Source organism: Sparus aurata, chromosome 23 (genome assembly GCF_900880675.1).
Source record: "Sparus aurata chromosome 23, fSpaAur1.1, whole genome shotgun sequence".
Lineage (NCBI taxonomy): Eukaryota > Metazoa > Chordata > Actinopteri > Spariformes > Sparidae > Sparus > Sparus aurata.
In genome coordinates this window covers 23,908,271-23,919,008 of record NC_044209.1, presented here as the reverse complement: position 1 = coordinate 23,919,008, position 10,738 = coordinate 23,908,271, and the positions used below count along the sequence as shown (strand labels likewise).

Sequence of the window (10,738 nt, the reverse complement as noted above, 5' to 3'; positions counted from 1 at the left end):
TGCATTAGAAAAAGGAAGTCAGAATTGTATGTTCTTAATATTCAAGCGAACAACAAAAGAGTTATGAATACTAAATGAACAGTTTATCCAATTAAGATTTCCTCAAAAGTTTTTTTTTTTTTTTTTTTTTTTTTTACACTTCCAGATATTGCTTTATAATTGAGATACAAAATCATCACACCTCACTTGTGAAAATCACAGCTCTGATGAGAGTGAAGGTGGGTGTGGTGGAGATGTGAAAAGCCTCACATGTTTCGCTCTCATGTTGTTTTCATTCGCACTTGTTGCTCAAAATACTGCGATATAGGCTGCTCCTCTTCCTTTTATCTTGATGATGCTGCATTTAGCATACAGTTTTATAACATGTGACTGATTTTACACCTTTTTTTTTTTACATCAATATCAATTAAAAATAGAATTATTTTTGAACACAAGTTTGTACTTGATTCCCTGAAAACACAATACATTGGCAATAACCAATTTGATGGGTTCTGCCTTATAATTACTGCAGCATGTCAAACTCCAATCCTTTCTCTTACCCTCCGTATCCGGGAAGCTGATCTGTTCTATTCAGCTCCTTTTTCCTTTAAGGGATTTTAATTTACAAATGCAATTATACCTCTAATCCATTATTCAGCTGCTGAGGTCCACCGAGTGCACTGCCTTGTAATTATGCATAAACCCTGGACTATCCAGTTGTAATTACTTTGATATGCCCCACCCCCACTTAAATTCCTGGAAAAGGTCTTGTACCTTCCTTACATAAGAAACATTAGAAGGGGGCTAAGATATTTTGCCCAAAGTGAAATCAATTGATAAAGAATTGGAAGCTGAGTTTAAGGAATGTACATTTAGGTACCAGTTCATCTGTACAATGTGATACAATCCAATAAAACAGCTCTGCATGATGAATTAGTAGTAGTTTTGTGGTGATTCTTGTGGTGTCAGAGAGGTGTTAATTCAACTTGAACTTGACTGTGGTATATTAAAAGATGTTTCTAATGTTTTGTCCTTCCTGATTAATATGCATGAAGGGGTTACGTTCTAGAAGCATCTTTCAACATAATGCAATCAGCCTGAAACTGACTAAGGATACATATTTTATTGCATATTACTTTGTTTGGCACCTAATAAAGTGGTCACTCTGTCACACTTTGAGCAACAGCAGCAGGGGTGGTGGCTCCAGTGAGGAGAATGTGCCCATAAGCCTGCAAAACAGCTGTGATTTAAAGCTTTTGCAACAACTAGTCCAATTCAGTCAATAAAAAGTGTCATAATTTGTCTGTAGATTATATTATCATCAGCAGTTGGCTGCATAAAGATGTACACACGAAAAAGCTACAGATATTATGCCATGTTCTCATGACCAAATTGATTTTTCCTCACAAACTCATTGTTTGATCCCGCATCATCCAGAGGAAGTATTGAATGTAAGCAAGGGGAAAAGTCACACCCTTTTTCCTCTGTGACGTCAGTCACACCAAACCTTTAACCTCACTCGGTAGTCTCAGCTGTACACACAGTCCACTGTCAGCCTCTTCTCACAGCATCCCCAATGTGTGTGTCTGTATGCGTGTGTATGTGTGATGTAAACAGCATGATCCTTTGCCTCTCACACAGGGTTGAACTTGGAGGGTACTGGCTCTGGTGTCTAGGTGTTATTAGTTTATATCGATGCACTTGACAGCTCTCATTGCATTATTACTCGCCTGTCTTTCCTGCCTTTGAACCCTCCGGCGCTCTAATTGAGCTATGTGCTGCTTACGGAATATTCTAGCCTTCATACATAAAAGCTATACTTAAACATGTCTAAGGTTAAAAGTTAATCACAGCTGAAAATCGCACGCTTTCTTACATGATGAGGATATGGAACATAAAGTGGTGTGTTGGAAACAACATGCATTTTTGCAGCAGACCTCTAATAAACAATCACTTAAACAATCTTCAGCGCTGCTTTCCCAGGCTGCTGGGACTGTTACAGCTGGAATAACAGTTTGTGGTTTGGACTCCTGTTTTTCCCAGTCACGCCGTTATCTCTGCCTGCCTCATGCAGAAACACAGCTCAGGCCCACAGCAGACTGGCAATACACGGATTTTGAATATCAATGTAAAATACATCTACCTCTTTATTCCTAATGCACAGAATCAACTCTTTAAATTCAGTGTTTGTCTTTGTCCGCTTAAATGTTCTATAAATCCTATCATATTTCATAAATGCAAATGACTGTAAGCGGTATTGAATTTTAGATATTACAGTACAGGGAAAGAATTTATAATGTTTGCACTCACAGATCAACACACATTAGGTGCCATAAACTTAATGGCAGGTTTCATTAAACCCTCTGTTACTGAGCCTCTAAAATGTCTGAACTGTGCACGTGTAACCTGGTAATCTGCATCTCATTAATCTGGTATAATGTGTTAATGCGTATATCCACACATCCAGTGATGGTCTTTGAGTCTGGTATCAAAATGTGTCTGATGTCAGCCTCTGTTTTAACAGTTTTATTAACCAAATAAAACAAATGAGTTGAATCTGTTCACAGACAGAAAAACAAGCCACAAACAGGTGAAGTATGTGTTATGGACTATTGTTTGTCACGGGCCCATTAGTTATGTAGTTATGTCCACAGCTGGCCACTGCTGTTTATCAGAGTAATGTATGTTAAATAATGGTATGAACAGAAGATTGAAGCAGCTCCACGCTGACAACATTAAGTGATGTGTTTACCCCGTCTCAACCCCTGCCGGCAGACAACACCTCCTCTTTCTGCTCTGACATCATACTCACAGGAACTGACAAGTGGCACAATCACTCAGCCATCTCTGAAAATAAGCCCTCACTGTTTCCTGCTTCCCCCCCCCCAATAATGGTTTCTTATATTTTCTTAAATCACCTGCTAGTTTGATTGTGATCAAAACATAAAGGGTGTAGCTACCCTCTAATTATTTCCTTTTATCATACTTGAAGACATTTTTAATTCAAATGTTTGTTTTTCATTTGGTCTTTTTGAAACAAATTTCTTGTCATAAGTTTTATCAACAACTTCCATGTTGTCATTCCTGGATTTTCTTTATTTCTAAAAAAAAAAAAAAAAAAGAAATTAACACATTTTATGAACGTTTGTCTGCATTGTCCAATAAATGTTTAGCAACACAAAAGATCATTTGCTTTCAACAAAGGAAGAATGTTAGCTGAAATGCACGCAGCAAAGAGACAGTGAAAAGCAAGTCACAACTACATGTCGCGCCACACATTGTTTTATGATTTAAAGTCAATTTGTGGGAGTTTTCTCGATACATGCCTGTTTGCCTTTTTATGCTAAACAGGTGAGGGTTCATGTGGGTTTTGACTGAAATGACCAAACTCTTGCAGCTGAAACAAATGGCCTGATTGTGAAGCAGTATTTCCTCTACACATCCTGCTTGAGCTGTGACACAGCCTTTGCTATTTTTTTTTTTTTTTTTTACAGATTATACCACATACACATAAAATGCTCTGGAAGATTTGTATTATAAATCACACAATGTAAAAGCTTCTGGCACTCATATATCCATAAGTTACCAATGCCCACTGGATGTACTTGAAAGGTAGATGCTGACATTTTGCTCCTCACCAGCATTTCATGTGCCCGCCTTGCCATCCAGCTAACTTTTTGAAGAAATAACACACCAAATACACTTAAAGAAATCAATCCGACGTGCAGATAAAAAATGAAAATAGCTTTAAGTACTGTACGTGTGTTGTTATCTACATACAAAGATGTACACATCGAGTCATTTTCATCCGTCTTTGGGTGCACATTCTTGGTGCTTTTGTGTTTTTGTTCAGAAAGTGAGCAGGTTAACTGAGACACTTGGTACAGCTATGAGACGAAGCTAAACAAACAGATAGAAAGCTGAGGTAATATTTCACACAGGGTGATATATCACTTTGATATGAAGAGTTTTTAGCATGTTTTGTGCGCACAGTTTTTATAACACTCGTCCCTCTTCTTAACAGTCACACCTCCGACACCTCGCTCCTGACAGGGAGGCGTAAATTGAGGCCGTGGTGGCAGAAGCGGTTCACTACTGACCAGCTGGCCTTCTGCTTAATGAAGAGACGCAGCTTGTCCCTGAAGGTTTCTCCTAGAAAGCTGTAGATAATGGGGTTGAGGCAGCTGTTGGAGAAAGCTGCCAGGTTAACAATGTGGCCTGTGAGTGGGTAGTCATGCCACAGGGTGGTAGCAGTCCTCCGCGATGGGTCAGCTGTGCCCTGCAGCAGCTGGATGCTGATGAAGACATTCTCTGGCAGCCAGCAGATGAAGAACACCAGAACCACCACCACGATCATGCGCAGGGCCTTCTGCCGCCGTGGCCACAGTCCACGGTGTTTCTGAGCTCTCATGAGGATACGCCCGATCAAAGAGTAGCATAGACCAATGATGGAGAAGGGCACCAAAAAGCCAATGGTTACCTCCAGCCACTGAATCTCAAAGACATTGGCAAAGCAGAAGTGCAGCTCCCCCCTGTGCTGTGTCTGCACAATGGTGAAGGGGAGAAGGGTGGCCAGGATGGAGGCCATCCAGATGAGGCCGCAGCTGAGCTTGGCGTGCTGCATAGTCCTCAGAGGGCTGCTGCTCATGGAGTTAGCCAAGGCAACGTAGCGGTCAAAGCTCATCCATGTGAGGAAGAAGATGCTGCTGTACATGTTGACCTGCAGGAAAAGGGACATGAAGGTGCAGAGGACAGCGTAGTCATAATACTTCTCATTCAGATTGAAGACCTCAATGAGGGAATCAGCCACCAGGATGAGGTCGGCTACGGCCAGGTTAACAAAGTAAAGGTCAGGGATGGTCATCTTCTCTCTGTGGTTCAGGTTCACCACCAGGATTAAGATGTTGCCAATAAATCCAATAGGAAAGAGGAGGATGGTGTACAGGCAGGACAGGAAGAGACCAATAATGTATGACTGGTATTTGTCTGAGTCTTCAGTCAAATACGTGGTGTTGTAATCATATGAAGTGTTCAGTTGTTCTGTACTGTTAACATATATCCAGACCAGAGATGTTGTCTGCACTTCCATACTGACTGTGGTTGGACTGTCTTGAATCATAGGCCACATGTAAGTCACCTGTAGCTGCTACATCATTAGAGCCTGTTAGTTCCCACTTATGTCTCTTTAAAGGGTGAATCATCTATGCTGCGTTGACATGCTGACAGAAGTCAGGTGTGTTGGAACACAACGGTTACGGTTTATTTGACCCCATGCTGGCGTCAAGGTTCAGCTGACAATACATTCCAGACACAAGAGAGAAAAACCTCCATGTCTGAAAACCGTCCCTGGCCTTTTATAACCTGATGATTAACTTCATCCAGACTGTCCAACCTGTGGTCCCGAGATTAGGGGGAGGATTTCTTTCTTGAGTCATCTGATTCGAGTGCTGCCCTGTCCCTCCAAGTCCACATGCATCTTTATTCAGCAAGCCTCAGCCAGAGACGCTATTGCTGTGACACCTGAGCTGTGGAGAGGAGACGAGAAAAAAAAAAAAGAAAAACAGAACACAAAAGAGAATCAGGTATGCAGACTTGAAAAAGAAGCAAACCTGTGTGCAGTTAAATCAGAGAAACGATAAAGATTTATGGCCCTTGTATCACTAATGACAAAACAGTAATCAAGTGAAAATCAAGTGTAAATTGGTGACAGAGTGTTGATGGGGCCTAAAACAGACTGCAGACAACTACGTCAACACATTAACATTCAAGCTTCAGACTTAAGCAGATGCATTGAAATCTTCCTTAGAAATCCTCAGCCATTCTGAGCTCACGCATTTGTCCAGACTTGATGACTATTGATTGCCGAGATGAAAACATATTTGTCATGAACATTTAACAAACCTCTTCATTCTGCCAATCCTCAGTTATGAGTGCATACAGAAACTAAATCTAGCTTCTATCTTTGCCGCAAGATTTCTGTTACTAACACTCCTCTTCCTTAGTTGACGATTTTTAGGCCCAGAATCTCAGACTTTCCCCAGTGATGGAAAGTCTGTATTCTGTTTGACAAACATGACCTTTAGCAAGAATTCACGGACCTTCCTCAATATTAATGCATTCTTATTGACAGTAGTCTGGGCAGCTGTAATTCAGCATGCATACAGACGAGAAATACACCATAACACTACAATATTTTAGCTGTAGTTTTGAAATATGAATATATAACCCCCCCCCCCAAAAGTACAAGACACAAGAAGAGTAATGAATTTGTTTTACGACTCATCTGACCTCCCAAGCATCATCTTATTTATAGCCAAATATTCCAGTGACTGAAATAAAAACCCAGCCCAAACACTCGTTTCCATATCTGACTCCCGAGTTATCCATTTGTAATACACTAACAGGAAACAGTTCTTCAGTTCCGAGCACGTTTTGATTTGATAATCCACTGCCAAAATCAGTAACACCTGATATCATGTCAAAGTGCTCTTTCAGAAACTAAAAATAAGCAACTCCAGATGTGTATGGAGCGAAATAAAGAGCTGGTTGATGATATATTATACAATTCATTACCCAGCTGGATTCACAACACATGTGGTATCGCTTGGAGTGAAGTTCTACAGACACCCTTTTTAAATGCAAAGATGTGGGAATCAAAAAGCGGCACTTACTTTTATTTAACTTTAGGATCTGATGTTCCTCCACGCTTGTCCGGTGCAGAAGTCAGAGAGACAGAGATTTGTGTATCCCATGTCCGGGCTTCTCTTCTGCACCACCTGCTGTTTGGCCCAACCCTGTCTGGAGAAGAGAGGAGGGCGGGAGAGGCAGGCAAGAGATGATCTGTCACCCATGGTTTGTCACTATGCTTCATCAGATTCCCTTTTCGTTCTTGCCCAGTTTGTGATTCCAGGTGGCCGCGGAGCATCCACAAAGATTCCAGCAACTGAACTGGCTGGGAGCTGATTTTAACACAAAAGAAAGTTTGGGCAGTGTTTGCTCCAACCAGCTTGCGTCGTTATGGAAACCACTTATATTTCCTGCAGTATTTGTTCACCTGGGTTATCGAGCTCCTCGTCTTAAGGGTCGAGTCAACAAACTGCACATGACCTTTCACGGTTTTTCCATCAATATGGCTGTATAATAGTTTGCCTACTGATCTGGATCGATTATTGATGCTCCCTCACAACAATAAACACTGACCTTTGCCTGCTTAATGTTCATTCTCTGTTTAATGTTATGTTCATTCGCAATACTACAATTACATTCGGATAAGTCTGACAAAACTGTGAGCCTTCACTCTCAGTAAGGGGGAAAAAGAACAGACTCTTTGCTCCTGGGCAAGGAGTAACAATAATGTCATTTGAAATAATCTATGTGTCCAAGCTGTGACTACGGAGACCTGTTTGATGTGGAGTTGGCTGGTGTCGCGTCTGCTGGGATGCATTAACTGCAGATGCCTGAGATAATTGCAGACATACAATAACCATCTGCTACCACAGAGCCATACATACTGACACTGAGCAGACTTCTTGATATTAAAGCATAGAAAACACTATTGATCTAACTGACACTTACATCATTTATTGATATCATATAGGCTTACTGTGATTAAAGGCAAGTGGGATTATTCCCAAATAACCAGCACGCAGTTGTAAAAACAGCAGTGGGTACGGAGGAATCACATCTGATGACCAGAAGGATTAGAGGGGTGAAAGGGTCCTTGTTCCATGACAACAAGAATTTCCACTTTGCGTCAAAAGACAAAATGTGACTCTGAGATTTTAATAAGATGGGAAGGTCACTTCATCCATTAGACAGTCAGAGGGGAGAGAGGAGAGAGGAGTCAAGGCCAGGGCCGGATCATTGCCTGGAGGTATGGGGTTGCAGCTTCTTCTGGCAGGGCCTCGCAGCAGCTCCAGGGCTTTGAACGTGATACAAACAGCAACACGAATGATGCCTGCTGGCTAGTTGGAGCAGACAACCCCAATGCACTGCTAGGCACATGACATACTCTACTATCTATCCTATGCATCCTTACATTAAAGCGGCCTGAACTGTCCATACCAGCCAACAGTACACTCAGGTGTCTTGACTCCAATGACTCCTTTCACCCAGTAGACAAACTGGGATCGGGCAATCTCCTCCCAAAGGGTTTGCTGCTGAGAAGCTAGGTGTCAGTGGCTTGCTTCAACATGCTAAGTAGCATATTCAATGTGTTTGCTAACCAGCATATCATGACATGACGTATGTTCTCTGTTTGTGGCTGTTTTACTGCTCACTGTGAACCTTTTAAGAAACTGTTTGCTTTTCCAGGGTCATGAGAGCCGCCTTAGAGTCACATCAGTCAGTCACTCAAGACGTTTCCATGCGCACTTAAGTTGAGCTATTTATTGATGGAAGTATGTCCGACTCCAACACGGAAGGTGGCGATATGCACCGCTTCAGCTAGTTGCTACTGGACCGTCATCGGGTTGACCTCTTCTGTTACACATCAAACATGTTGAGAAGCGTTGTCGTCTTCTTCTTTTGTTTTTCTTACCCTCTACGGATTTCTGCCATGGATGGCTTCCGGGTCGATTCCCAGCGTGGGGACCAAGGTCTGTTCAGGTCCAATTCAGGTGTATACAACAACTGGTTCCAGAGTAGGCACTGGCCCCGAACCAGCACCTGAACCATCTTGGTCGAAAAAGGGGTATAATTTCTCTCAGGATCTCTGCCTTGAGACCAGAATAGTTTGGCAGCATATGAGAGATGGGTCCATCTTGGGGAAGTTAAGTTCCTCTTGAGGATTTCAGTGCAGATGGCTCACAGAGTCATTTCTTGAAAAGCTAATTTTGGTGTGGTCAGGAATTGAAATTTGGGTTTTGGACAAGAGAGAAAACAACAGAGCTCAGCCTCTGTGGGTTTGAAGAAGAGGATTTTAGCTGTAGCAGAAAGTGGACTCAGAAGCCGAGATGAAGAAAGGAGAGAACAGACAGTCTGAGAGGTCATACAGTGGGACAGATTTGTGCGAATTTCTCTCAGCTACCTGAAATCTCAGCCATTCAATCCGCATGACTTCACACAGATAAGGGGAAAGTGGGGATGTGGAGGTCAGTCGAGTGGAAATGTGCTGGTGACTATTAAAGAACGGCGGGAGAGGAGGAGAGTATGAATGTTTCCTGAATAGTGATGATGTGAAAGTGAGAGCAAGATAATGAAGTATTACTCAAATGCAGCACTCAAGCAGGGGAGGTAGAATTGATTGTATTTGTTCTCACTGGGGTGAAAATAGATCTGAGACATGTCACAGCGGAATAAACTAAATGTGACAGCACTGCTTGAGGCCCAGTTGACAGCAGACTTGGTGCATATGTCACAATCCTACCTACAGGCTGCCGAAAAGACTGAACAGAGAAGTTGTGACATTTCTCGCCTCTGATGCACTTCCATGGAAGTGATTAGGTAACGTAAGGTTAAGTCAACATTGAGCTCATCTGGAAAATGTACCTCCACGACCAGCTTTCAAAAAAAGGATCTTCCATGCTCAAACAATGGCTGATGTGGAAGTGTGATATAAACCACTTGAAGATATTGTGACGTGTGTGGCAGCAAGGTTATTTACAGTGACTGGTTGCTCTGTGTTATGTCTTGTTCTGTCAGTTACATGGCTGCGAAAAGTAAGTATGTCATCTCCCACCGTCTAGACCGGCCTCGATTTTTTCTCTCTTTGTGATCTCTGTCGCTCTGAATTTACACATTGTGCTCGAAACTGCTTCCTTTTGTGAGACGTTTCCTGCTGGATTGATGGGCCGAGCGGTTGTGAGACAGGATGCACTCCCTGTTTATCTCCACTGGGTGGCCCACTGGCATAGACAGTGAATAATGTTTTGCAAGGTGAACACCACTCTTTCAGCTTTGGCTGAAGAAAAGAAAAGTAAGAAGGATGGTTTCTGAGGAAGAAGAAGTTATTTCTGCACCAAAATACAGCAGGTGAGAGCGTTATGTTTGATTTTGTATGCTAGTACTATCAAAGAAAGCTGAGGGCGGTATTATTGAATTATACGGTAAATGACGAGGGGAATCCAACGTCTGCTGTGGTCTCGGTCTTTTAGTATGATAACCATGAATTCATACCACAACTATGAAAACATATTATTATAGTAACTTTTGATTTCTCGTACATGTATGAAAAGAAAAAAAAAAAAACAATACTTCCTATTCAGTGACACCTAATGAAGAAGAAAACATTACCAGTGCTGTTAATGGGAAGTTGTGGGCTTTAACTGCTTGTGGTTGGGGGAGTGAAAGTGGGAGGTCTAGATGAGGGAGGGTATAACACCCTCATCTGCCTCCACTTACCAGTCTGATGTGCTCCTGGCTCCATCCAACATCTCCCACAGCCACAACCACAACCTCTGAATGGAACATCCTGCACAGTCCAGCTCCTCTGCACTGCTTCCAGGGCCATGTTTGATATTTAGCTGATGCTGGGATTTTATTGTTTAAGAATTTTTTTTTTTATTGGGTTTTTTTTTTCTGCTCCCAGTTCTGAAGAGGAAAAGCAAAGAACAGAATTGGCAGGGGAGGAAAGGGTGGATTGTTTTTAAAGCATCTGGTCCACTTGTCTCCACAGAGCTGAAGTGATGTGGTGGGTCAAAGATGAAGACTCCTTCCTGCAGTCCCTGCTCCGAGCTGCAGGATTCACACGGTGGGAGCTTTCAAACATGTCAAGCCCGCGTCTGAAAATAAATATAGCTGTGTTATTGAGTTAGCCAGT

The 10,738-nt window shown here is 42.2% G+C and overlaps 1 protein-coding gene across 2 annotated transcripts; it reads right to left on the bottom strand.

Moving 5' to 3' along the window:
- Positions 1-3,451: 3,451 nt before the first annotated feature.
- Positions 3,452-10,350, bottom strand: gper1 (G protein-coupled estrogen receptor 1). Of its 2 annotated transcripts, XM_030406866.1 has the most exons (3): positions 10,321-10,350; positions 6,651-6,777; positions 3,452-5,504 (listed from the first exon to the last, which is right to left on the bottom strand). In XM_030406866.1, the coding sequence occupies exon 3, from the start codon at positions 5,105-5,107 to the stop codon at positions 4,004-4,006; it is 1,104 nt and encodes a 367-aa protein (XP_030262726.1). In that variant the 5' UTR covers positions 5,108-5,504; positions 6,651-6,777; positions 10,321-10,350; the 3' UTR covers positions 3,452-4,003. The 2 variants fall into 2 exon arrangements, with proteins under 2 accessions (XP_030262726.1, XP_030262727.1); XM_030406867.1 differs by lacking the exon at positions 10,321-10,350 and having other exon boundaries at positions 6,651-6,875.
- Between the last annotated feature and the right edge of the window lie 388 nt (positions 10,351-10,738).

What these genes read in the sequence shown, in the direction of transcription:
- gper1 (XM_030406866.1), bottom strand. Translation starts at nt 5,107, where the DNA reads ATGTGGCCTATGATTCAAGACAGTCCAACCACAGTCAGTATGGAAGTG.